At 40.1% G+C, this 27792-nt stretch overlaps 1 protein-coding gene across 5 annotated transcripts in view; it reads left to right on the top strand.

The window, feature by feature from the left end:
• LOC119899802 (VPS10 domain-containing receptor SorCS1) overlaps window positions 1–27792 on the top strand; it is a 159402-nt gene that overhangs the window by 88590 nt on the left and 43020 nt on the right. For all 5 annotated transcript variants that reach the window (XR_005443916.1, XR_005443915.1, XR_005443914.1 and 2 more), the window contains exons 3-4: window positions 6027–6126; window positions 23346–23504. Coding sequence is in view for 2 of the 5 variants with exons in the window: in XM_038714566.1 (XP_038570494.1) it covers window positions 6027–6126; window positions 23346–23504 (259 nt within the window). In the remaining 3 variants the exon portion in view is untranslated. The remainder of the gene's footprint in view (window positions 1–6026; window positions 6127–23345; window positions 23505–27792) is intronic.

The raw sequence follows: 27792 nt of genomic DNA, 5'->3' as shown, positions 1-27792 counted from the left end.
TGCTAGGGTTGTGTCATTTTATCAGTTCATGTTGAGCATTACTGTGACACTAAAAATAAGTCATTGGCCCCTAAATCAAGTGATTCTGTGAGAGGGGCCTCTGAGGAGCCGATCAATAGCCTGATGATGTCATTGTACCATGGCCCTGTGTTGATGTTTTCTGATGAATGATACTGGACTCTTCCAGGAGAGTTTGCCTGGTGGCAAGGTATCTGCTTGCCATGGAAACCAGCCGTAATAAATCTCAAAGGGCTAGTAAATGAGAAAAAATTGCCAGAGTGCCATGAATATTTCTGTATTTGTATGGCTGTTTGTAAACTTCAAGCGGGAAGCTTTCAGACCCCTTCAAACAAGGACTTAACAGCATCACGGAAAGAAGGAGATGGGGGAAATAACATCAGTCGATGTGAGTGATTGCTTCATTTGAAGACACACAAGGCATTCTGCGGTGTCTTTGCTGCATTTTTAGCCTTCACATGCTTTGGGCTTATACTCTATCTTCATGTGAAATTAGAATAGCTCCTTGATTGAGCCTCAGGCCTCTCAAAATAAATTAGGCCTGACAGCTCAGATAAGCCATTCAAACTACAGCACAGTTGCTACAACAGAATGGAATGCAAAATTTCAACCGAACACAAATTTTGCATTAGCTCTTTGACCAACATTTGAATATTTCAGCACTCATTCAAAACTGCACTTGATTTAAAGCTAATTTATCACTCTTTTCTATGTAAATGAAGTTTAAGAAATTATGAAGTGGCTCTGTTTGCACTCATGTTAAACATTAATGTTATGTGCTGAGTGTAACCCAGAAGGTGGCATGAAGTGATCCCTAAACATAGAATTATGGCCAAAAGTCATGTCATACAGTCATAAGTATGATGTGGGATAGAAGAGGCAAATGGCAAAAGAGATAGAGAGATGTGACACAGTAGTATCAATTTATTCATACTCTTATCATACCTGCAGTATTTTTTAAGTTTTTTTTTCTGTTTAAGACAAAGTAATTTTATTTGACATTTATTTGTGTTTTCTTTTACATCTGATTAAACTGGTATTTTCTTTGCCTTTTAGTGTATGCAGATAATTGTTTCCAGTATCTGTTATCCACAGCTGCGTTAATACTTTATGAAAGACCAGCTCATTAAGGCAGATATCTGAAGGCAGCACAACAAATATGTGTGCTGTATGTGTAACCTCTAATGTGAAATCTCGAATTTGCACACAATGATCTATTGATATATCGTTTGACAATGTGCAAAATAACTTCTGTGTATGCCACAAACTGGTACGCTTCAACTGTACTATTCTGTCAGGCTAGATGATGCACATTATCTGGTGTGGGCAATAGTGACATCCTGGGAACACAATGGACACAATTCACAGTCTAAAATGTTAAAACAACAGTTGACTGTACATCAGTGAATATCCTTAGGACCACTCTTTTCCTCCTTGAAAAACTCTACATTATGGGAGGTAATAGGTGCGTGCATGTCTTTCTGTACTTATTGTAAAAATGTAAATTTACGTGTCATATGTTTTTGTGCATGGGCGTGGCAAAATGACCTGCCTGCACCCCCTAAAGAGCAGCCCCGGGTCACGTTTCTCCAAAATGTATGAAATTTTTGTTCCAGATGTATCAGGTCCGGACCGACAAAAAAGCCTGTGGGGATGCCCCTAATCAAATAGGCAGATTTTTAATTTAATGATAATTACAGGGCACGCACGTTAACAAACTCCTCCTAGTAAACTTCAGATTTTTGCTGTGCAATATTAAGACATTGACAATGAAAAGTTGTGCTATCTGTGAGATTTTCTTTCAATGGCGTGTCTGTGGCGTGGTGTAGAATATTGATGATTCGGCATCAAACAGGAAGTTATATACTGTTCTCACAGCGCTTTTCATAAAAGAGCAGGTCTAGACCGTACTCTATGATGCTATTTACAGAAGCCCAACAATTCCCACCAAGAGCAGCACTAGGCGACAGAGGCAAGGAAAAACTTCCTTTAAGAGGCAGAAACCTCGAGCAGAACCATGGCTCAGGGTGGGCGGCCATCTGCCTCCACCGGTTGGGGTGAAGGAGGAGAGAGAGAGAGAGAGAGAGAGAGAGGGAGAGAGAGAGATGGAAGGAGAGAGAGAGAGGGGAGGGAGGCAGCCTACACAATATACACACAGAGGTACAGACAGTAAAGGTGATGTTGCTATAGACTAAATGAAAAATGGTACAGATATTTACAGTAGTGTTAATGATAACAGTCGTAATGTTCATGATTATAATAACAATAATAACAATAGGACTAGTAACAATAGTCGTTGCAGCACAGGGTGTCGAGCAGGAACACGGGGGCAGCAGGTGACCCGCAACCACAGATCCAGACTCCACAGCTCCAGAGCCAGAAACACCTGCAGGAAGTGATAGGAGGAGAGAGGAGAGGGACGAGAAAGCACAAGACTACCGGAAAGGGGAGAAGTTGTGTTAGTAACATGCAATAATGGGATGAGGTTGCATACAGAGGGAGAGAAAGTAGAGGAGAGAGGAGCTCAGTGCATCATGGGAAATCCCCCGGCAGTCTAGGCCTATAGCAGCATAACTAAGGGATGGTTCAGGACTCACCTGAGCCAGCCCTAACTATAAGCTTTATCAAAGAGGAAAGTAAGCCTACTCTTAAATGTGGAGATGGTGTCTGCCTCCTGAACCCAAACTGGAACCTGGTTCCACAGGAGAGGAGCTTGATAGCTGAACGCTCTGGCTCCTAGTCTACTTTTGGAGACTCTAGGAACCACAAGTAACCCTGCATTCTGGGAGCGCAGTGCTCTGGTGGGGTAGTAAGGTACTATGAGCTCTTTAAGATAAGATGGTGCCTGACCATTAAGAGCTTTGTAGCTTTGTGGTTCAAAGACAACTCCAAGATTCCTCACAGTGGTGCTGGAGGCCAGGGCGATGCCATCAAGGGAAACTATATCTTTAGATAATGCGTCACGGAGGTGTATCATTAGTATCATTACTAAAGTACTAGTTCTGTTTACCTTTTTAAATAATTTTGATGGTCGGGGGGCAGACACCGTCACTAAGTAACTCCTGAAATGGAGGAGCAGAGAAGTGTGTTAGACTGCGACTCTGCGTAGGGTTTTGGGTGGGTAACTGCTGAATTAGAAGGGCAGAGAAGTGTGTTAGACTTCGACTCTGCCTCCTGGTCTCAACTCTGGGTTGTCAAGGATTTGGTCCACTAATAAACTTGGCCAGATTTCTGTGGGATGGATGCCGTCTCTCCGGATCAGACCAGGTCTTCCCCAGAAAGTCTGCCAATGATCTACAAATATATATATATATGCTCAGATCTGTACCCAACTTTAAGTGCTTGATAAGAGTCCTGCCCTGAACACATGTACATGCCAATATTCACTCAGTGCCATAGCACCAACAACAACAGGCGACTGGATGTAAGCTACTTGTGACATCGATTTACTGGTACACAACATATAATTAAGGGGCCATGTTATCTAGGGCCACCTATAGGACACAGGAAGTGACATTTACTAATTTAGCTGACGCATTTATCCAAAGCGACTTACAATTGCTATATATGTCAGAGGTCGCATGCCTCTGGCGCAACTAGCGGTTAAGTGTCTTGCTCAGGGACACAATAGGGAATTGAACCCGGGTCTCTCACACCAAAGGCAGGCATCTTATCCATTGCGCCATCACCGCCCCATCTTTAAGTTCTTCGTGTCCAGTACACAATGCCCAGTAATTCAGAGGCGCGTCTACTGACCTTCAGCCTCTGAACTGCGTGTCACGTTTCAAGGGCCCCTCCAACACCGCTTGCAGCTTTAATATTGTGTTGGTATTTTAATTGAGTCAGTTTTCTCAAACCATTCTCAAAGACGTTCTTTGCTTAATCTCTGTTTCAGCACATTTCATTTTACTTTCTAATTCTGACAATGCCTGGGCACCAATCCTTTAACGAAATGAATCCTTTAACGGAATTAAGTATGCTGTAATGCTCCCCCTGATCACAGCCTTTAAGGCCACCAATAAAGACGACACAGAGGGCCAATTAATTGCTAAATAATCATTTAGCTCTGATCTAAGCCATTCTATATTTTCAATCAATCCACACACTTTTTCAGATTCCATGACAAGTCATATGTGTTTTTGTAAAAAGACCACATCATGTTTATTTTAAGACTGGCCATTTTCTTCCTCCCCAGATGGGATTCCCCAGCCCATTAACAACTTAAGTTAGAGTACATCACTTTTGTAGCGTATCTACGTATGATGTTTAATATAAATTATGAATATTAATATTTCAGAAATATTAATTCATAAATCCTTGTTAGGGCACCACCGGAAATTAGTTACTTAGTTAACTAATTAGTTATTAGTTAGTTAATTAGTTCGCCGAGGGTCTCCAGGCTTGGAGTTAAACAATGCACACACACAGTTCCTGTGTTTATGGTGGAATTTATTAACTAACTACAGGTGAAATAAATGTGGTTAAATATACATAAAAGAAATAAACAATGGCTAAACAAAACAGGATGCAAACAGTGAGAATGTACTGGAGTTCAGTGTGAATTTAGTTGTTTTATTGTGGGGAAGAATCTGATTCATAAGGAGCAAGATAACTAATAAGCGCATGTTATGATAATAACTCAGTTAAATTTGGCTAGGAGTTTTTGCTGAAATAACTAAGGATTAAAGCTAATGGATTAAAAGACTGTTGGACATCAACTTAACCCCAAAATGTAGAGTGTTTGAAGAAAACTTGCAGTGATGGATGTTAACCTTGGCTCGGTTCGTGGATTTTGATGTCCTTTGGGCTGCTGGCGCAACTAACCCACGTGGATGGGTCTGAACTTCGGGGAGGCAGTAAAAGTTAACTCGATGGAACAAAGTTTAAAAGAACTTGGTTGTTCTTGAATTCAAAGTTGCGCGACTGAAACGGTCTGACAAAAGAAAATATAAAGCAAGTAAGTTGCTGGAAACAAGAGAAAGCCGAAGTCGCGGCTGTTACAGGAGATTTTTGTTGGTGCTGCATAGATGTTACAAATGTCTGTGTTATGATACTGTTGCTCGCTAGCGCTAGGCGCACCTCCGTGCGAGCGCGGATGTCTTTTAATATCCCTACAGGCTGATGACTTTGTAACTTTTGACATTTTAGGCTTCCATGATGTTTCTCCCCCAAACTAAACACAAGTTTATTATTAAGAGGATAAATGTAGCAGAGCGATGCAGAGCTCGCTATTCAGCAGGAATCTTCACGTCACATGACCCCCATCTCTAAAATATGGGGGCATCTCTAAAATATCAATGTATGGTGTAGCATTACATTTTTCATCTTAACTGGATGTAAGAGAATAAGCAAAATAGTTTATTATAATTTTTTACTTTATTGTCTCCATATATGTTGCACAAAATTTGCTTCAATCTTGAATGCACTGTATTGGTATATTCTTCACTTTTCCACAAAGTTTTAGATTGTAATCCACATTTTCATGTTAAGCTTGTTGCCTTCTTGTTCAACTAGTCTCCAGTGTAATTAAAGCTTTCAGTCTGTGGATTTATGTTGTTTACATTTCTGCACGAATGCTACATAACTCCCTGTACAGTGTATTATTGTACCTGGCAAGTGGGGAACACTATACTAAGGCACTTCATGTTGGTTTTTCCTCTAATTTGTCACCCATATGTATAGACTATAGGTGTGTGTGGTGTGCTAAGCAGTAGCTAAAAATGTTCTATCATGTATTTTTACTTGACATAATTATTAAATAATCAGAGATAGCTCTTGTTTCAGGATGTGTTGTTTGCGTGCATTATAAATACCGCAGTCACCACACAGTGACCGTAATGAAGTGACCCCTGTTCTCCCGCTGGGGTTCATGTTGGTGTATCAAACACAAAAGGGACTTAATTACGTCAGTGCTCTTTCCCCTTTCACACTGAATTCCTGAGGGGGGACTTTTAATTGCAGCAAGTAATTCATCAAGTGTTCATCAGACCTTTCTGATTAAATTTCAGGTCAACTGACTACGGAGCAACGTACCAGAAGCTGAATGACAAAGTAGGAGCCAAAACAATACTCAGTTATTTGTACGTGAGCCCGAACAACAAGAGAAAGGTAATGTTCTTCTTTTGTTTCCTTTGAGTTTGGTAATTGTTTTTATTGTATGAGTTTGAGCTTTTGTTTCCTCTTCAGTTTTGTTCTGAGACGCAGTATGCAAAGTGAAATACATGCAGACATATTGAAGTCTCACTCATCATTGTCTGCTTGATGTCTGTCCTCTGTCACTTTCTACGATATTAATAAGATTGGTAATAATTTATTATATGTGGAATCCACCTAGACCTAGCAAAGGAAATACTTGCTGTTAAATTTCTCTAATGAATAAGTTGGCTAGAGTCTCTCTTTTTTATTTCCGTCTTTCTGGAACTAAATCAATTATAAGCCAGACGAGAAGGGTTAAAAGACAAGAATAGGTTCATATTTGCAGCCATTCCTTCAGGCAGGCTCCCTGCTCCTTCCTGGGTTTGGGTCAGTTGACGGTTATAACAATCTGTTTCTCTTCACACCACAGTTTTACCACTCTCCCTTTACATAACTCTAACAAGGAAGAGTCGTTTTCTTTGAGTTAATTATTGTCTAATAATGAAGATAAAATGCAGCCACACCTCAGTTCAGAATCCCAGCTGCCCCCTAATTGAGTTAGGTGGCCTGTCAGGGATTGGGACATCCTTGTGGTCAGTTACAGGTGTCGAGACAGTCGATAGTGAGCGAGAGTGAGTGGAATTGAACAGAGAGGGGGACACCCTTAGCTACCCTGCGAGGATGGAATGCCCTTATGTTATCAGGGGAGGATTAAAGGGAAAAATATATATTTTCAACCTAGAACCTTTTTGCCCATGTTTTTGCGTCTAAAATGACTAATGGGGGCAAGGGTTTTTGAAATTGGTCCAGAATGAGCCGGCAGCTGCGAAATGGGCTGCAATGTAATCCTTCAGGGCAATAACGACCATCAATGTGTGCCAACTAGAAGTGCTTCTTTTTTGCCACTGACAGGCTCAGATTGTTATTAGAAGTGTATGGCAACATTATGGAAAGAAACCTACTGAGAAATAAAACAGTTTTCCTGTCATCATTGTTGAATGTTTACTGTAATCTACTCTTTATTTAGTCCATTTTTCAGTTTCACCAGATCTACTTCTAATTTAGTTATGGTTGAATATTTTCAGTAATACTTTTCAACAACAGGTCATTGAGTCTTCCCGCTCTACGCCTTGTTCATCCATCCATGTTCTGGAGCTTAGGGCACGCTAAGCAAAGTAGTCCAGATGTCCCTCTACCCAGCAACGGTTTCTAGCTCCTCTCACACTAGATGATATATATATAATCACTCCAGCATGTTCTGGGTGTGTCCTGGGGTCTCCTACAGTTGGATGTCCCTCCAAGGGGAGGCACCCAGGATGCATCCGCGTCACATTCTCCGACTGCCTCAGTTTGCTCATTTTGATGTCTAGTGATACTTGAACAAGTAAAGGAGTTCAAGTATCTTGTGCTTGCGGATAAATGGAGCCTAAGGCCAACAGGTGGATTGGTGAATGGTCAGTAGCAAGGCATTCCAATCCCAAAGGTTTTGGTAGTGACTGAAAGAATAAGATTGCGGGTGAAAGGAAGGGTGGGTCCAGCAACTGAAATTGCCACAGGTTTGGGATCTCTGCAGAGATTTTACTGGACCTGACAAGAACTGACAAGAGACTGATAATGCCAGCCAAACAGCTTTATTTTTAGCTAGTAAATCAGAATGTTACTGATTTAAATGTCTGATCATGTTGGAATTTGAGCCGTGACTTTTGTATTTTGGGCAAGAGGAAGCCATGCAGACCATGCAGTTTTTCCCAAAATTGGGACCTGCTTTTAACAAAATGCAAGGGACTGCATTGGTGGTGGCGTGTTGATTCAGGTACAGGTGAGACAATGAAATATGATCCAGGAAGTCAAGTATAAGTAACAATGGTCCAGGAGGCTTATCAGATGAGAGCCCTCTGGGTTGGCACCCCTGCTGTATCAAAGGAGTGGCCCCACTCATATGAACGAGGGGAATGAAAATTTTAAATTCTAAAGTCAGCCTGAGTGCAGCCAACCTATACTGAATTTCACTATGTTCCATTTTATACATATCTGCATGTTTTATATATTATCATAGAAAAAATAAATGCCCCTGTTCTAATGTATGTCTGCAAAGATTCTCAGTCATTAAGGTTATTGTTATCCAAGGAGGGTTAAATCAAGGACAACTGTTTTTGAGTCGTGCTTGATTTAACCCTACTTGGATAGCTGTTCAAAAAAAAGAACTATAAAAAGACTCCTTCCTAAAGCTAAAATGAAACTGGAAATGGATCTTTTTAATGTAATGATTTAGAACCAGATTATCAGAATCAGTTTATCAGTGATCCTCAGGGTCCATTTTTTAACCTCCATGTAGCTTTTACATTGGCATTCTTTGACACATGCGCAGGTTCTCTGTGATTTCTTTACAACATGGATTGCCCATCCATCCACTAGCAATACCAGCTTGTCCTTTAAAGGACAGGGTTCACTCGCAGCAGAACAGAAATTTAGATTAATTTGATATTTTCAAGACATGTCCCCAGTGTCACCAGTATAAATGACACCTATGTGTGAATAGCAGCAGAGAAAAGGTTTAAATTAAGAGGGTTTATTTGAAAGCTGCAAATTTGACAATTCTAAAAAAGTATTGCGTTGTTGTGCATTTTTATACTACTAACCAACTACCAATACTAACTGCTAGCCCTGACAAACTTGCAGTACCACTGAATATACACATTTAGAATATATAATTTTTCCAGCTGGTGAGTGTCACCTCTCTGCATAAAAAGTTCTTAAGTAAAAGTTAAATTACCAATTTTTTTAAACATTCAAGAAAAGTAGTCAAAAAACAACTTTGCCCTCCAGCCCTGCTATTGGCAATCCAGTTCACGCTGGCTCAACGTGTTAGACTGACAGATGGCATTGTCATCCATGCTGCTCAATCCGTCCTCATCCCAGGGAGTCACATATAGACACTTGGTCAGCACCCTCGACGTCTCTTTTTAGCATCATTTTTGCATGTGCAGCTATTTTGGATTAACAAGACCAGGCTCCTATCTTAAGGAAGGGGGAGAGAGCCAGAACTGCACTTTTACAGGTCACCGGGACATAAAAGCTACATGAATAGAATCAGCAGTAAAATCTAATAAAAAAGTTGACATCCCTTCCCCAAAATAAGGTTTAAAAAGCGTTTTTCCTGACTGGTTATACTTGTACTACGCATGCATCACCACTTCCACGTTTGTGCAGTAGAAGTAACACAGACCCTTAACGTCAGTGGAAACACACGATTGGCTGAAATATGTTTCCCGCTTTGGCTGTTATAAGCAGACGATTGGCTTTCTTGCGGGAGGGGCGGGATAACCGCCATCTTTGGTGGTACGGCTTTCCCCATAGAGTTGTATTGAGGATGTGATTGAGTGTGGTGTCTCCTCTATGTAACGTGTTTGGTAACAATAAATATACATCCGGTTAGACTTTCAGAATAAAGCTAGTGGATAAGTTGTGAAATGTCACAATTTTAGGTTTAGGCAACACAACTACTTGGTTAGGGTTAGAAAAAGATCATTGTTTGAGTTCAAATAACTGCGTGACTTAACTTACATAAGTGCTGGATTGAACAATGGCCCCCCTTGGAGCCACAAAAAACAGGTCCCTCTACCCTGAAGGCAAGTATTACTGGAAAGCAGTTATATTAAATTCTAAACCTTTATTAATCTAAAAAGAGGTATTAAAACAATATGAAGCACAAAGAGACAGTTTGGCTGAGATATCAACGAGCCCATAAAACACACACTAGCTGACATGCAGTAAATATACCAGCAGACACGTTAACCCAGCGCAAGTGGAGCTCACAATCAATGGGCATGGGGCAAGTTTATCCCACACGCAGGATGAGCTCTAAGCCAGACCATCAGTACAGAACAGAACAAAACAAGGAAAAGAAAACCACCAACCACATTATTTTGTACACATGTATGTAGGCTATGAAAGATAATAAAAAACATGTTCAAATCGCACCAACTACGGAGACCCCTACCTGGGTCTCCCCGGCTATGTTAGCCTCCCCCTAACGTTACATGGGGCTCTCCTCATAACAGCAGTCGCCACCTGCTATACTCCGGCCAGACGCCGCCCTGACCCCGGGCTCTCATGACGGGTAAAGCAATAGTGGCAGGACAGCCACACGCCACGCGGAGGACAGAAGCATAACACCCTCAGCTCACCAACAGGTGCCTATCGGCTAATCACCGCACGCACTGCTGACCTGCCGGTCCGGTCCATAGGTCCGGCCAGACCAGCTGCCCCGCCACGTCAGTTCCACCAGCTTCATATCCAATCAAAATGTAGGCTTATTAGGTCCTATAAAATAAATAAATAAATAAACGAAAACTAATTTAACTAATTTACTCTTTCATTTTAGTTAGTTTCAGTTAGTTTTTCAAACCTACAACACAGTTTTAGTTAACCCTAACCGTTTTTACTTTTATTTCAGTTAATGACAATGTTTTTTCACAACTAGTTTTCGTTCGTTCGTCTTCGTTAACGATTATAACCTTGCAAGACGCCCGAAGGACATAACAAAGCGTAGGTATCGATACCCTGGGAATGAGCGCTGGCTGTGCTGCAAGTGTGGCTAAAATTAAGAGAGAAACAAACTTAAGAACAAACATGGATGGAGAAAGACACACAAACAGTTCATTCTAAGCACACACGTCTTTCTTGTGAGGGAGGGTAGCAGAGACTGCAGGTTTGGGACTATTGCCATCACCCCCGACATGGTGCCATGTGACCACTGCTAGTGGCAGACAAAAGCCCCTCTCTTTACCCAGTGGTGGAAGTAAATCAGGCCTCTGTGGCTGCTGGGAGATAGAGGGAATAAAGCTCTGTAGAACAGAGAGAGAAACAGCACAGAGAGCTAAAGAGAAAGTGTGCAGGAGATAGGAGAGGTAGAGAGAGACGGCAAATAAACTGACAGAGAGCAAGGGAGTGTGGAAAGGAAAAAGGGGGGGGAAAATGAGTGACGGATACAAAAAATAAAGAGATGGCCCACTGGTCACCCATGGAGAAAACAGACTGACAACACAGCAATTACATCAATTTTCATATTGTGGCTTCATACCGAGCCTGTACATGAGAGAACACATCTCGAGTACACATTAGGGGAAATAATTTGGGGTTTTAGCCTGAGATTTTGTGTGAGAGCACATTATTACAGTAAATGGCTAGGGATGGTGAGTGCTGAAAAAAAAAAAAAAAAGAACTCACAGATTGCGGTCTCTTACAAATTGATAATGTCTCTAATGGTTTAAAAACAAAGTCAAACAAAAACACATGAGTGACAGATGGATTCAGTCTCTGCTACTTTACACTCACTCCGTGACTTCTCTTTAAGGAATTCAGAACTGCCTTTTCTCATGAATGTATTGACACGGCAATCACTGGGCTCAAGTGTTTTTACGGCTAAGGCTTCAGTTGTGCTTGTGCGTGTCTGCCTGCTTGTCTGTGTGTGTAAGCATTTGTTTGCATGCATAGCGTTCAAAAACAATTACAGGCTTGTGTGGCTCAGACGGCAACAACAGGCAGGTGGGTGGAATATGAATTCACCTAAAATGAGACCTCGCCCACTGTCAGGCTTCAGAGACTTTTGTTTATTGTCTCACTTTTGGATACAAGCTCAGACTTAAAAGTGGACTTTAATATTTGATATCCTTGGACTGTCCTCAAAATGGCAATGACAAAAAAAAGTCTAGCAGAAGGACAAACAGAATACATAAACTATCAGAAAAAAGGAGTATCCAAAGACTTCCAGGATGATGCAAAAAGCTAGAGGATTTCATACATTAATACTCAACATATATATATATATATATATATATATATATATATATATATATATAGTGGTGAGTTTGACCTTATGGGCAGATGTGAGAGCAACAACGTACAATTATTTGTTGAACTAAATTTTGTGACAAAAATATTTCCTGATGAAATAGTATGACCAACAGCAGCAATAGCAGACTATGAACTCTGGACTTACAGTATCATGGAAAAAAACTAATCAGAAAAAAACAAAGAAAATAATACATTAAAGTCAATTTTGTTTTATATTACTTTCAGTTATTTTCTTGGCATTGAATGCTACAAGACAGGCTTTTCAAGGCTCTGTGGCTGGACGAGCCAGTTAAGTGGGGCACAGCTAATTTCTAAATCAATCTGTGAAGCATAGATGCGGAGCAGTCTACTCTGAGGTTCTGGTGTTCCTGGTGCAGGGTGCTGTTGTAGAGGAGAGGCTGGCATTTCTGCCTAGTCTAACTGTGTGAGGCAAACAAAGGTTCATGAAGTTTGCAAAAGAGTCTGCTTTGCTTGAGGACAAGCAGAGTCTTTGTTTCGCTTGAAGTTTTAATCTTTAACATTTCACTCCTGGTTAATTTGGCAGCTGGTAGCAACAGCATATACGGTTAATATAAGGAAATTCTGGAGGCAGCTAGCACTCCTCCAGCAGCTGCTCGAAGAGCAACTGACTCAGGTTGTTTTAATAAAAAAGTTTGTCAATAATTGGCCATTTTCCATCATGTTTCGAGCAAACGGCATTTGATTTCAAACTGTGCATGGCAGTAATAGTGTTGTGTTTTACACAGCAGCAGGGCACGGTGATGTTTTTTAGCTTGCTGAGGAGCAGTGTTGGGCAGTAACGCGTTAATGTAATAATATTACTTTTCCCAGTAACTAATTACTTTTCTAAACCAGTAATGTTATTACAGCTACTAATCCAAGTAACGCTGTTTTACTGCATTACTGAACGCACCATCCTTGACGTGAAAGCGTGACTGTGCGGCAGGTCAGCAGCACTGGACTTTGTTGTTCATGTCAGCTGAAGGAAGAAAGGAAAATGAGGGAGAGAGGCGTTCTTTCCACAGCTGTAAGGAGCTACTGCCATTATTGTGTCACAGTCTAAGATGCAAAGAACATTGTCGTGTAAACTCTGTGCGACCAGCAAAAAGCTTTCAACCGCAAACAATTCTACAACTGATTTATTGAAGCATCTGCTAAGGTACCACAGCAATGCTAAACTTACAGAAAGAAACTCCAGCAGCTACTGCCAGTGATGCTTGGACTCGTCAGGAGAGAGTGGTGTGAACGTAAAGTTTTGTAACTACTGAATACTGCTCTTATAAACAGGCTACATGTGCAGAAAAACCTCTGTTCAAAAGTTGTGATTTACTTGCTTAATTTTTTTGTTAAGAAACGTTAGGCCTAGGCTATATGTTTTGTAATAAACACAGTCCTGCTCTTTTGGATATGATATTAGTTAAAAAGTCGGGAGAGCCTGCTTTGTTTGGGGGTGGTAGTGAAAGCAGTGTTTCCCATAATCAGTCTATAATTTGGATAATTATCAATGCTGACCGTCACATATTGATTTTTTCTCTCTCTCTCTTACTCTCTCTCTCTCTCTCTCTTTCTTGTGAACACCCCCCTCGCTGCGCTCTTTCTGTAGGAAACACTGGAAAGTATTATAGTAACATAACAAGTAATTTAACTAGTTACTTTTATCACCCAGTAGTAAGTTAAGTAATAATATTACTTTTTTAAGAAGTAATAAGTAACTAATAATATATTACAATTTCTGAGTAACTTGCCCAACACTGCTGAGGAGTAGGATGTTTGCAGCTTACAGCTTGCAGCTCTTTATCTAACAGCTCACTGTGGCTGCTCCTCTTGTTCCATTACTCCCAAACATGTTGAACACTGATTCACTGTCAAACAAATGGCAAAAATGACAGTTGTCTTGTTTTATATATGCATTTTGATGAACAACTGTGACATTGCGATTCCAATGACTAGTTCATAACCAAAGAAACTCTGTGTTTCGCGAGTTGAACACTTTTAATATGCAGCAGCAGCAGGATGTTCCGTTGGCATTATTAGTAAATCCGTACAGCTCTAATAAAGAACTGGAAGAGAAAACAGGGAGACTCGTATTAATGAGATAAAATCTGAATTTCAGCCATACATAATACATTATTTTCTGTGAATCCCTCGTGCTTAGGTAGGCAATCTGGAACGAGTGCAGTAATGGTGGCCACTTACTATGGAAACTAGGCCTACCATATTGAGACTTAATTACTGAAAATAAATATTAAAGGGCCATTGCAAAAAAGAAAACAGCAGTACCAAAACCAGGGTTTTGATTTCATGAGGATCAAGGATCATAACTGTTCAGTGTTCTGAAAACTAAAATGTGGCCAACATATTCATTGTCACGTGATCAGATTTGTTATTCGCATACATAATTCTTACAGTACAAGTCAAGCACAATAGAGTTGCGTAGAGAATGCGGGCACAGTACACTCAATACTTAACGGGAAGAATATGAATCCCTGACTGTGTCTTTGCAATGTAGGGTAAAGCTTGGCGGCCTCATACTGCTGATTAATATGTCGGATGAATTTTGGCAGTCCTCTTCAAATGCTTTTAAGGGTAGTAAATATCAGATTTGTATCATTTTGGCAACAGCTTCATAGTCCAGGTGTGAGGAGCAAAGAGGACAGACAGACCTCCTTCGTTGAAAGGGAGAGCATGGAAATTATGTAGAGTTCATGATCAATTTATGAAGTCCAGATTCTGCGTTCTGACAAGCAAATATATAGTAAAAGGAAATTCATTGTCACATCTCAGGCTTCACAATAATTGGCTTCCCAATAATAAACCTGCTTTGGTCTTTAATAAGCACCATGTTTTAAGATATCCTTCTGCATCACTGCGCTCACCAGGAAAATAGCATCCCAGATTTCTCCATCACATTAGCTAATGGATCAGTTTAATACAGTTATTAAGATCATATATAAGATTTGTTCATTTGCAGCAAGCTCTAAACCGAACAGATGAGCTATAATTTCAATGACAGCAGAAAGAGAAAATATTCTCCCTTGAGACTAAAGATGACAAACTAAGAGTTACAGCTTATTTATAGACTCTTAGTATTAAAAAAGGTAAAGTTTAAAAGAAACAATTTGTTTTTGCTTTGTGCATGTTTTCAACAAAACACATTGCACAAACTATCCAAAGGCAAAATTAGTGCTGCAGTAAAATTATAGAGCTGTACCTAATTAAACAGGTCAAGTGTCATTAAGACACATGCTTACACCAGACTTACCTGGAGCAATACCACCTGGTGCAAGAACAGCATACTGATAGCAACACATCATTTAAAGGCAGATTGCATGGGGATAACGCAGGGAAAGGGAGGTGAAGTGTCTTTCTGCCTACTGTTTGTCTAAGGACACAATGCATGTCGAATGAATCACAGCGAATCAGCCATGCTTTGCTGGCTGGAACGTCGCGCACACAGCCGTGGTATCGCAATCGAGGACAAGCTAACAGATGATGGTTTCATTTGAGGTGGCGGGGTTGGGGTTGGTGGTGCTGGGAGGGGACGCAACATCTGTCAGCCCTAAGGCACAATCTCCAAATGGCTGCGTCGAGTGAAGAAGCAAGCGCCCTGGAGCCTGTGAGAAGACACCGCAGCAGAGAGGGAGAGACAGGCTGAGAGACACAAATACAGATGGAAAGAGAGATGGAGAGAGACGGAGACAGGTTGACAGAGTGTGGGACGCAGAGAAAGACAAGGGAGAAAGAACTGGAGTTGTAAAGAAAATGGGATGGGTAAAGCTAGGTGAGCTGTGGGATTCCATCAATATTCTTTTATGTGCCTTTAAGGGACACTGACCACTTTCTCACTAAGGGAGTGAAAGCTCTACAATTCAATGCACCAGATGCTGCCAGGATAAAGGACCTGAATTCCCCTCAAAAAGCATTAACTCGTGCTAATGTAAAGTGTGCACCAAATAGCATATGCTGTTATGTTATTTATTAATGATCACTGAGAAGAAATCATTATTTCAGTAGCTCAAAACAGATCAAGATGTCTAAAGTGGGAATGCTGCTGGTAAATTATCTAAACTTACTTTGTTTGTCTTGTCTCTCTTCATTCATATGTAATGAATCTGTTGCTCGTTGTTTTTTCACACAGCTTGCATGCCTTCCACGCCGGAAGGGGCAGCTAGCTCGCTAGCTGAGATGGAAACCCAATTATGCTGAAAGGTGGAAACTGACATGTTACTGTTTGTCAGGTCTGGCAGGGGCCAGGGTGCGCTAAAATGTCAGGCAGTGTTCAATTAAACTTGGTTTAAATTCCTCACATCAAGAAACAGGAGTTGCGTTTAATAAGACGGATCAAAAAGTTGAAAGCACCTGGTCGATGTGGACGAGGCAGCGGGCATAAGAGAAGTAATTATTATCAATATGTATGTGTATCAACACTTTTTGCTTTCATGTCCTGCACTTAGAACCAGGGATTCTAATGGAGTTTGATAGCTAATGTTTGTCATGAATATTCATCAAAAGAAGTAGCATGTGTTATTTCATTTGCTACAGACAGGCAATGCAGACAGTTCACAAAGTTTACAGGGTTCCACATGGATACACAGAGGGCCATCTTGTACTTTAGGGCCACAGTTAACTCATTAGTAATACTGCCAGTCTCACTTGTGTCTGTTAGCATTAGCTTTGTAATTGTTAACCATTTTATTCAGTGGCAGCTGACAGTAATGTGCTTATCTATGGGTGTATGTGCTCTTAAATGACATGAGACATTTCATGCGAGCATTGACACATGATGCAAAGCAAACTATGCCAAGAGTATTGTAAGAGACTTCACTTTTGTTTCACATAATAAAAGAAAGGCATGTGGTAGTAGTTGGTTAAAAGAAGAACAATTTAGTAAGGGTTAGTGATAGACGGTGTTCATGGTGAAAAGAAACCAATACTAAATGCCGACATGAAGCGAGAAATGAACAGCAGTCTTCACTGTTAAAGTTTCATACTTTGTCAGCCTATCCATTCACTTAGAACTCCTCCATGGACCGGTCCAGCAGAACTTGACCGGCTAAAGGACTGAAATTCGCAAACCTCTTGTGAATACTTTACTCTTTCTTTCCTGGTTAGACCCGCTCGTCTTTGACTGCCCTTCAATCACGAAATCCAGGACCTTCAGCTTTGTGCAACCCCAAGCTAACTTCTTTTTGTCCCGCAGCCTCTGCTGATACAGTTGCACATTGGTTTCTGTGGCCTGGTGGAGCATTAATACAAAATAAGCCAGAGAACTTTATAATACATGCATTGTGCTTCATCACACAGAGAGAATCAATAAATGAGCTAGAAGTGATCTGTCCTTTATTTCCTTTTGCTTTCTGTGTTTCTGTTGCTGGTTCTTTGAGAAACATCTGGCTCCTGGGTTCCTGCTGGCTGTCAATCCCAGTTCAAAACTGAAACCTCAGGTGGATCACTCTGCGTTGTTGGTTGTGTTTTGTGTGTGTGTGTGTGTGTGTGTGTGTGTGTGTGTGTGTGTGTGTGTGTGTGAGAAACCAGTTCAAAAAAAAGTATTATAGATTTCCCAAAAAAGTTGCAGTCACTGTAAAGCAAGAAAATTGACTTACACCAGAGAGATTACATGTAAAACGCCTTTCTTTGTTTCTCTTTCTGAATGCTTTTCCAATCTGAGCCTGCTTAAATTTTGGCTGAAACAAAAAAAATCGTTTTATTGCAGGATATTGCGGGAAATTAGGCATAGATTTATAGAGGGGAGTCACAATCCAATTACTGGGTGACTGTGTGAAATGGAAAATATGAAGCTAATTTCATTCATCTCGGAGTATTTACAGTATACTCCGGCGGCAGAATTAACTCATGTATTCCTTACACATAACTTAAATGTCCTCCAGCCGGCACAGATACGCTTCATTAACCTTTGTCATTTTCAACCTTTTTAGCCTCATAATTTACAGTTAAACTAATGCACAGACATGCATGTACTCACACTTACAGTCTACTATTCCAGAGATTGTTCCCAAGGATGCTGTTCAGACAACTTAAGGATTTTCATTCTTTTGTTGGTCACAAATTTCTATGACCGCTGGATTTCTCTGAAGCAGAAACACTTACTATTTTTTTTTCGCCAAAGGTTATTGTTGGACCAAAACTCTGGTTTACAATGCTCCAGGGGTTCATTCATTGTGACAAATGATTTAATCAAAGTAAAATAATTATGAATAAACCATATCTGAATACTAAATAGTATATAGAGGTATACAAACTTGATTTAAAGTTGAAATTAGAAATAACATACTGAGTATCATTGTTATTTTTTGCATGGATGTGTTGCTTAGAATGGCTTGTCTGAATCAGAAATGGTGGTGAAACAGTAAAAGAGGCTTTATGCTTTAACTGCCCTTAAAAATATCAGCAAGAGGTATTTCTTTGACACAACAATTATTGACTCAAGGTCCACTTACAGGCTTTGTCCAGACATTGTAATCACATCTCAGCAGATAGAGTTGAGAGATCTAGAACAAGCTAGCAGATGTGGCTGCTATTAAATGGAAAGAGCTAGTAAGTGGAGTGGACCTTATATTAACATTGTTTTGTCAAATGATTATTTTCAAGGTCAAGAATGAATCTTAATGTGATCATTGTTGTTTTCTATATCCCTCTTAAAAGCTGAATAATCATCTCTTTTAGCCTCTTTGCAGCAGTGGAAGTCCAAAACAAGCCTTAAAGTTTATAGCTAATATGTTAGCGATCACATGACGACATTAGCATTAATTACAAGTGTGTATTTTTTTTATCTCCAACAACAGAAAAATGTATCTTTAGCTTGCTAGCTATTTTACCAGTTGCCTTTTGGTGCAGTCTGCCATTTGGTGTTAGGCAGGTAGCTATAACGGTGACAGTTTCTTTTTTTTTGTATTCTTATTCAAGCCTGTCATGTGTCTGCATTAGCATGCTGTGTGGACTGGGAGGAGCTCACCCAAAATTCATTTATGAGATCTCATGTAAACATCAACATGCAAAAGGTTTATTTTGAGCCACTTTTGCATGCAGGAAAGCTGCGTGTGGAGCAATTGAGGGGAGGGAAAGACTTTAGAATGCAAACAAGGCAAAGCCCCATATTTTCACACTATTATTTCCCAGAACTGAATAACATTATAGAATCCTTTCTGTATTGTGGCATCTGTCCTCCAGCCTTTTCCCTTATTTGTTTATGATTGAAAAGGTCATAGAAGTTTTTTATACTAGAGAATAACACAAAACCAAGCACTTGCATCAGAGCTGAAGTAATCTCTATATTGTTTACACATCTGAACAGAGTGTACTGTGGAGTGTGTATTCTCCATATTGTAATGTATACTTGTGGAATACACACGTCCTGTAAGCATGCTAAATCATATGATTTTCCTGTAACCCCCCATTCACCAGATATACATCAGCCAATTATAAAGTTGTCTACTACTCTATTCCAGCTGAGTTGCATTTCCAGGGAGTGAGCAAACTGTTAATTGGAATTTGTAGTTCAGACAGCATTTGAGTGCATTTGATTGGATTGGTCAGAATGTGACTCACGTATGTGGCATTATATCTGCCTACTGTGATTGATGAACTGGTGTTAGTGGGTCTGCCCACCATGGATGCTGTTACCTAAGCAAGTGCTGACAAATGACTCGCTGGCATGAGAGACCAGAAACAGTTTTCTCTATAGTGACATACTGAGAAGGACATTGAGTGTGAGAGCACTGTGCATTGTCATTCTCACTGCTGTTTGACGACATGATGGGCACAGAGATTGTCATGCCAAAGGCCATCTCTAAACCTAATGTAAGCCTCTGTGTGCAGCGCAGGGACAGTACTTTCTCTGCACTTACATAACAACTTTTATCGACCTGTTGGCGACAGAGGCATCGCAAGAATTGGGCTTCTGCACTTGTAGTGGCCTGTAATTAAAAAACACAGTGGGTATAGATATATACTAACGGCAACTTCCTGGCCAGGGTAGATTTCATAGTGGAAGACTGATGAGAAAATCTGAAATGTAATACTTACCTTTTCTAGATTGAATTGTTTTGACTTTCATGTTATTTAGATGACAATACAAAACAAAACAATTGAGTGGATTAGAACAATTGAGCGTGAGTGGTTGTTTGTCTATGTGTGGCCCTGCGATGGACTGGTGACCTGTCCAGGGTGTACCCCACCTTTCGCCCAATGTCAGCTGGGATTGGCTCCAGCCCCCCGCAACCCTGTACGCAGGATAAGCGGTTGACGATGGATGGATGGATAATGCAATATACCTTAATCACAACAGTCATTAGTTTTGTCCTCTAAGATACTTCTAGTCTTTATGTCAAATCTTCTTGTTGTTTATAAAAGTGTGTAACACATGTGAGAAGTAACGGCCCTGCGATGGACCGGCAATCTGTCCAGGGTGTACCCCACGTTTCACCCGATGTCAGCTGGGATTGGCTCCAGCCCCCTGCGACCCTGTACGCAGGATAAGTGGTTGACGATGGATGTATAGAAGTAATATTGCTTTATTATTACCATATATATATATATGGTAATAATAAAGCAATATATATATACCATTATTATCTTATACTGTTATAATAATGGTAGTATAACAGAAAGGGCAGGAGATGTAAATGCTATATCAACCAGTGTATTGTTAATGCACTAACCTTACTTCAAATTATTTTTAGTTTCCTTATAAATACCTAATACTTTCTGATAGATAATGTTATGATAATGATATTAGTATTTTTTTTTATTACAGAACACTTTGCTTTGCTATCTTGTGTCTAAAAATATTACATGAAAAACTAAGTTGGTCGGTCATAATTTTTTCCGTGAGTTGCATGTTGTGCAGGTATTCCTTTCAGGCTGAACCTATCCCCAACAAACTTCACCATTAAGGTAGTGTAGACTTTAGCCTGAGAGGCAAAAACCATAGCAAAAAACTTGGCAAGTCAATTGCCCTGAATGCTCAACAATCATTGAAGTTGATGCAGATGATTTTTTTCAGACCTCCCTTCCCTTGTCTTGACTGTGCTGGCAGGACAGTAAGATGACAATTTTCAAAGAGAATTTAGTAAGAGAAACAACATAAAAAAAAGTGAGAGGGGCATGCCCCTCCCCCGATTCTGAGTGGAAATTACGCCCTTGAGTAGGACTAACAATGAAAGACTGGGCATTTTGTTTGTTATGAGATAAGATAAGATAAGAACACTTTATTGTCCATTAGATTTAAATAAGATGGAAATTTGTCTTCAGCCATCTGGCAAAACAGTATAAAAGAGACTGCTGTTCAGAATAGTCACAGCAGAGGGCACAAATGATTTCTTGTACATTTTCATTTTTCCCTGGCTAGTGGGACCTTGAGCCTCCTGTCAGATGGCAACGGCGGGAATAACAGAATCCACACAGAAGTTGAGATAAGTAGTTAACAGTTCGGGGTTATTATAAGAGACCTGGTCACTGAGCAATAAGTACCCTTCAGCTCTTCAACTGAGTCCGTTGTCCAAGCCTGAATGTGTTTACCAGCTTTTTAGTTGCTGACGGTACTTCCAGAGTCTTATTAATTCTCATTGGACAGGTCACAAATTGCTCCAAATTTGGGACACTGGTGGAAATGAGTCTGTTACAATCACCCAATAAGAAGACTGGATCGTCAGCAGAGTAGTGCATAATAGTGCATAATCTGGGCCAGGCACGTAACAGCAAACATTGATATAAAACAAACAAACAAACAAAACAAACAGATGAGCCAGCTTCCTAGATCAGCGGCTAGGGAGGATAACTGACGGCTCAGTTATCCTGTACTCGGCAGGGCTCCAGACTACCTTTCTGCATTGGCTGCACTGGTGCACCTAAATGTTTTATTTCGAAAATTTAGTTGTCACCAAACATTTTCACAACACCTTCAGCATCACAACATTATATTTTACCCTTCTCTCATTTCCCATACACATTCATAGTTAAAGGTAAATGTTTATTTTTGTTTGAATCTGGGGTGTGATGGTGCAATGGATAAGACTACACCTTTGGTGTGATAGACCTGGGTTTGATCCCCCACTGTGACCTCTGACATATATAGCAATTGTAAGTCACTTATAAAAGCGTCAGCTAAATATAAATGAATCACAGCACAAATAAACTTCATTATTGTAAGAGGACATCAGAGCAAGGTTTGGGAAGGCTCACAGTGCTAATGCTAGGCTCCAGCCCATTTGGAGTCACAGAAGTACAGCCTAAGAACAAAGGTCAGACTATAGAACAGCAACATAAAACCAGTGCTGTTGTGTGGCTCGAAGGCAAGTGACAACATGTGACATGAAAAAGGTCGATGCCTTCCAAAACCTGCCAAATCTTCTGGTCTGAAAGATCTCAAATGAACAACTATATGGATGACTAAGTCGAATTGTCGAAATGATGGCTAAGCCATGTCTTCAGAATGGCTAAGTACTTAATCCCAAAGGTTGCACTAGGATTCAATCAGGGAAAAGGAAACAAGGCGAACTGTGTAACCTAACGAAATGGACCTGACATGGGATGAAGCAGTCACACAGAGTATTACCTTTGGTTATAGACTTACCTCCTGAGAACAAATGCATGCAATAGCCTGCAGTATAATAGAAATATGTAGATTTACATGCATACATCCACAAGCAACTGTCTGCTACTGTACACTCTCCTAATGATGAGAGCGCTGTGCATCTGATATTACCTGGGGATTTCTTTGTAATTTTTCTGGGGACAGTGCCAGGATTTGTTAAAAAATGTTGGACCTCTAAGAAAAGAAAGAAGCTCATGGGAAATTAGTGCTTTCAGTCTGGCCGACTGAGCATAAGCGATGAGAATGAAGAGAGACAAATAGCAGAAATCTGAATGACGAGGCACACACAGACATGTGCTTGTATCATATTGCTTATTACATCAAGCTTAACCGCTACAAATTATTATTTGAGATATGGCATCATCAGTGGAAAACTGACAGTAGATGACACGTTTTAACATCCTTATCTGCAGGCACAGTTGTAATAATATGCTTTATATCTCAGATATGGTAGTCAGTCTTGATTGACTTGTCTGTCTTTATTCTGCACAATCAAAGAAGATACACACTGCAATTAAACACACACACACATACATTGTACCACTGGTTCAGACTTTTTTCTTTGGGCTGGCTATTGTTTGCAGGCCTTGACTGAAATGGAAGATACATTTGATGTTGTGGGAGATGTTGTTTGTGCTTTTCTGTTAAGTATCGAAAACCTAAAAGTGGAGCTCCTCTAACCTGCTTACATTGTCCCTAATCTCTAACCTTCTGTCATCTTCAGATCATGCTGCTAACTGATCCAGAGGTGGAGAGCAGTCTACTGATCAGCTCTGATGAAGGAGCTACCTACCAGAAGTACAGGCTGAACTTCTACATCCTCAGCCTGCTCTTCCACCCCGATCAGGAAGACTGGATTCTGGCCTACAGCCACGACCAAAAGGTTAGATAACAGGCAAGGCTAGTTTAGTGGTCGGTTGTTCAAAGGTATCAAAAGAAGCTAAGTCAGAGAAGTAACAACAGTCTGGGGATGCAGAGCCTCAGAGCAAGTTAGATAAATGTGAGATCCTGTTACACAAGAGTTTGGCTCAAACCACAGTCAGAGTTCATGAAGTTCATTTGGAAGAGAGGTGGATAAGCATGGATTGTATAGTTCAGGTAGCTCTAAATTCAGTGATACAGATTTTCCTTTTTCCCCAGCTAAAGAAAAAAAGGATGAAAAGTTTGGAAGTCATTTTATGTTTGACTTTCTACATAGAGCTTTAGTTTTTAAAAGATAAAACATCATAATATTCACTTACAAGTCGAAATGAAAAGATTGATCCTCAAAGTCAAACTTATGAGATGCAAATTTTGAGAAGCCAGTCAAAATGATGATTTTTAAGAATGTTAATAAAAAATAAAATCCTCACTTTAAAGAAGTCGAAATAACATTTTGATTTAAGATTCTTGATTAAAAACTAGCAAGTTTTGGGCAGAATACTAACTTAATATCATAGAAGACATTTAGTTTTGTCATTCCTAAAATTTGATTCTTCTATATATTCTGGATTTCTGCTTAACTTAAATGTTCAGTGTTTGAGTTTTAGTAGCATCTAGTGGTGAGGGTTGCGAATTGCAACCTACTGCTCAGTCTCCACTCACCCCTCCCTTTCCAAGCGCATAGGACAGATTTACTTCTCTTCTTACTTCCAATAAATTAGACAACTACTACTATTTCTTTTTCTTCCTTTGCTTTGTACGTATTCAACATAGTGACAAAACATGCTCTGTTGAGCAGTTTGTCCGTTTGGACAAATGTAAAAACATGGCGGTGCAACATGGCGACTTCCGCAGCTATGTAGACAGAAATGACTCCTTCTTAGGTAATAAAAAGAGTTCATTATGTAAAGTCTTTAAACACCACTGAAAACATAGTTATTTATATTATATTGTCAGTGTTGGGCAAGTTACTTCCAAATTATAATACATTATAGTTACTGTCATTTGAGAGTAATTAGTTGTATTACAATATTACTGTCTCAGAATTGTAATGCTTTACATTATGTTTGCGTTACTTACATGCTATTTAATGGGTGCATTATTCTGATGGTAAAATGTGCCTGCGTAGGTGGTTTCTAGTTATGTGCAGAGTTATATCCGCAGATCAGGTGGGTCATAAAAATTTACCTTCTGATTAATAGCGGGGGGGTGGGGGTTAAATAGGATGAATCATCAATCCATTAAAAAAGACCATGTTATTTACGCATTTACGCACGACGTACAACAGCATAACTTCATTGATTATTTGAATCCCCCGACACTCCGACAAGATCGGTCAGGATGAACTGACAGCAGCCTCTCTAATTCTGAAAATAATTTGTTAAAGATAACACACAGCCTATAGAAATCTATTTACGCGTGATCCATCAGGGGAGCTCCCCCCGTAGTTTGCACCCTGCCTACATACTCGACCATTGGATTCCTGCAACAGGAAATAACGTTACTTTTATACTCATGGATTTGTTTTTCTGGTGCCAAAATGTTTCTTTGTGTTGGTGAATTATTAAAAAAAGAAAACACCACTTTGTTAAAATGTTAAAATGCGATGTAAAATGCATTACTGAGATAGTAACATTTATAATATTACTGATTTTTTATATTACTGCGTTACAGCAAAAAACAATAGAATTGTACATTACTCCCAACACTGTATATTGTATATGTGCCATGTCTATCCTCCTAAATATTACACACTGGTCCTTTAAAGGAGTTTTTTAGTGTCACCGCTGTGTTCAGTGATAATTAACTCAAAAGCACTCTAGGGACTGAGGACTTTTGCAATACAAGACTTTTGGGTGGTGATTTTTATTTAAACTTCTTTTCAGTTAAACTAAAAATCCCTTTAAAACTCTTAAGCTTCTTAGCTGTAACAGTCACCTGGTTCGGGTGTATTGAAAGATGAACAAAACTTAGTTTTCTTTCCAAAACACAAATGCTTCACCCCATCTTACACATAAAGAGGTGGACTAGGATAATATGCTGTAAGAATGAATGGTTTTGTATGAACTATTTTGTAAAATGAAAAAGGGTTATAATAGGTATCAATAGCGTCATTTTGGTGTCCTTACTGACAGTCGTATTAGTGCTCAGTCAAATGAGACACAGTGCAAATGGCTTTTAAATAAATAATCATCTAATGTAGGAGTCGAAGTGCTGGCAAAAATAATGGTACGTATGAACTACTGAGACAGGGAGAGAAAGAAAAGAGAGAGGTCAAATTTATAGATATTTTAAAATAACTGCTTGCATTAATAAAGTGCTTTTCTTGCAGCTTAGCCCATTTGGGTCTAATGTTTCAGTTGTGATGAATAATAAAGGCACTCTCCTTTGCTAAGGAGGCGTGCGGATGTGTGGATGTACAGAGCATGTGAGCATGCCTCTGCCTCTGAGCCAGCTTTCCCTTCTGGAACTAACATCACACTTTCATTGTGCTGCGAGTATAATCCCTCATACACACACACACACACACACACACACACACACACACACACACACACACACACACACACACCATAACCACATAGTCCTACAATTCGCTGTGTGATGATTCTGAGATGCCTGAAACCCATAAACACCATCACATTTTAAATTCATTTTCAAGTTGTGTTTTATAGCCATTTTTCACTTCACTTCAGCTGTGACTCCAACCTACTGTAAATGACTCAGACTAAATGCATTTCATGAGTATCTGGGCTGGGCAAACCACTTTTAAATGATAATCATAAACTAATGATCTAATGGTGTTTATGGGTTTAAGGAATCAGTTTCTACATCATTTTATCTATTAAAAGAATTATGGATGAAATCATTTAGACTTTTTGGTTCAAGACTAGTGCTGCCAAAAAAATGGATAAACAACTCTTTTGCACAAAGTCTTTTGCGAGTTCAGTACTGGGTCTATCCTGGTACGTACTGCCTCCAGGAAATAGCCGTACACTTGCACTCTCAGTCTGACACTGACAAAAGCTCTACCCTTCTCCCGCCTACTTGGCTTTCATATGTCACCAAACAAACTGCCACTGATCAAAATGGAAGCACTGTGCCCCTAAACAGTGAATAAAAGTCACTCATGCACTGTAAGACAAAGGGTGCAGGTGGTGAATGACGGACACATTTTCCCCCTGGGGCTTACTGTATGTGCCCGCTGCTGAGACGGTTCAGTACAAGCCTGCAAACTCGACTTGACCTGGCTTGGCTGCTGCTGATAGAGCTCTCGTACATACTCTCTGCCCTTGAGACTTCCCGTACATGCTGTACTCCAGTCCGTATGCCGAATAATAACAAAGAGGCAGCTTGGGGGCTTTGGGGCTTGCCAGATTCGTTCATTTACCGGAGTGAGACAGTAGACTGAGTGCTTGTTAGCCTGTTAGCCTGCGGATACTGTTCCTGCCTACCAGCGACCTTTGGCGAGACTCGCTGCAGCACTTTGGTTGATAGTTACACACTTTTTAGTGCCTGTTAGTGTTAAAAATAGTTTTGCATTTTAATTTGAATACTTTTATTGGATCCATGTCATTTCTCTTTTTTTTTTATTTACTAACGCACACGCAACATTAACACAATTATCACAGTAAGTAAAGTAAAGCACTTTCTGATTATATATATCAGGAGCTTTATGTTGTCTACAGCTTAAAATTTTGGAAGGATGCTGAAGCATACATAACTTTATTTCCACTCAATATCAGCATATTATGTTACTGTGTCCTGCACTCTTGCAGGCTTAAAGGTGAACAACACGAAAACTCAAAATACTCAAAGAGATATATTTTGAGGTCTGGACCCGGGCAGCACAACACTCAAACTTCCCGGCATTAATCAAGATAGGGTCAAAAAATAACAAGGCAAAAGTCAGCAAATAATAATAAATAATATGCAACAAGAATATTGTGTCTTTTTTTCACACAATGCATGAGCAGAAATGACTGTAAGTGAATATTTGGAGGAATTTTCACTGAAACTGTGGCTCACTAACAGATTTACATCACAGTCCCATCCCTTACATGACGTTGTGGTAGAGCAGAGAAACTCCTTTAGCAACAGAATACGTGAGGAGCTACGGGAGATTTCTTTCTGCCTGCCGCAATGAGACCGTACAGCTCCTCTTCGGTCTGGCTCAATCAGGGTGATCGCTCTCCCACCTGCTCTCTCACCCGTACCCTAACTCGCACGCATCATCTCCACCCCGAAAC

This window comes from Micropterus salmoides, unplaced genomic scaffold, assembly GCF_014851395.1.
Source record: "Micropterus salmoides isolate LMB-PRFRI ecotype aquatic unplaced genomic scaffold, ASM1485139v1 Ms_hic_scaffold_12, whole genome shotgun sequence".
Taxonomy (NCBI): domain Eukaryota; kingdom Metazoa; phylum Chordata; class Actinopteri; order Centrarchiformes; family Centrarchidae; genus Micropterus; species Micropterus salmoides.
The sequence above is the reverse complement of the archived record's forward strand: the minus strand, read 5'-3'. Positions and strand labels throughout refer to the sequence as shown.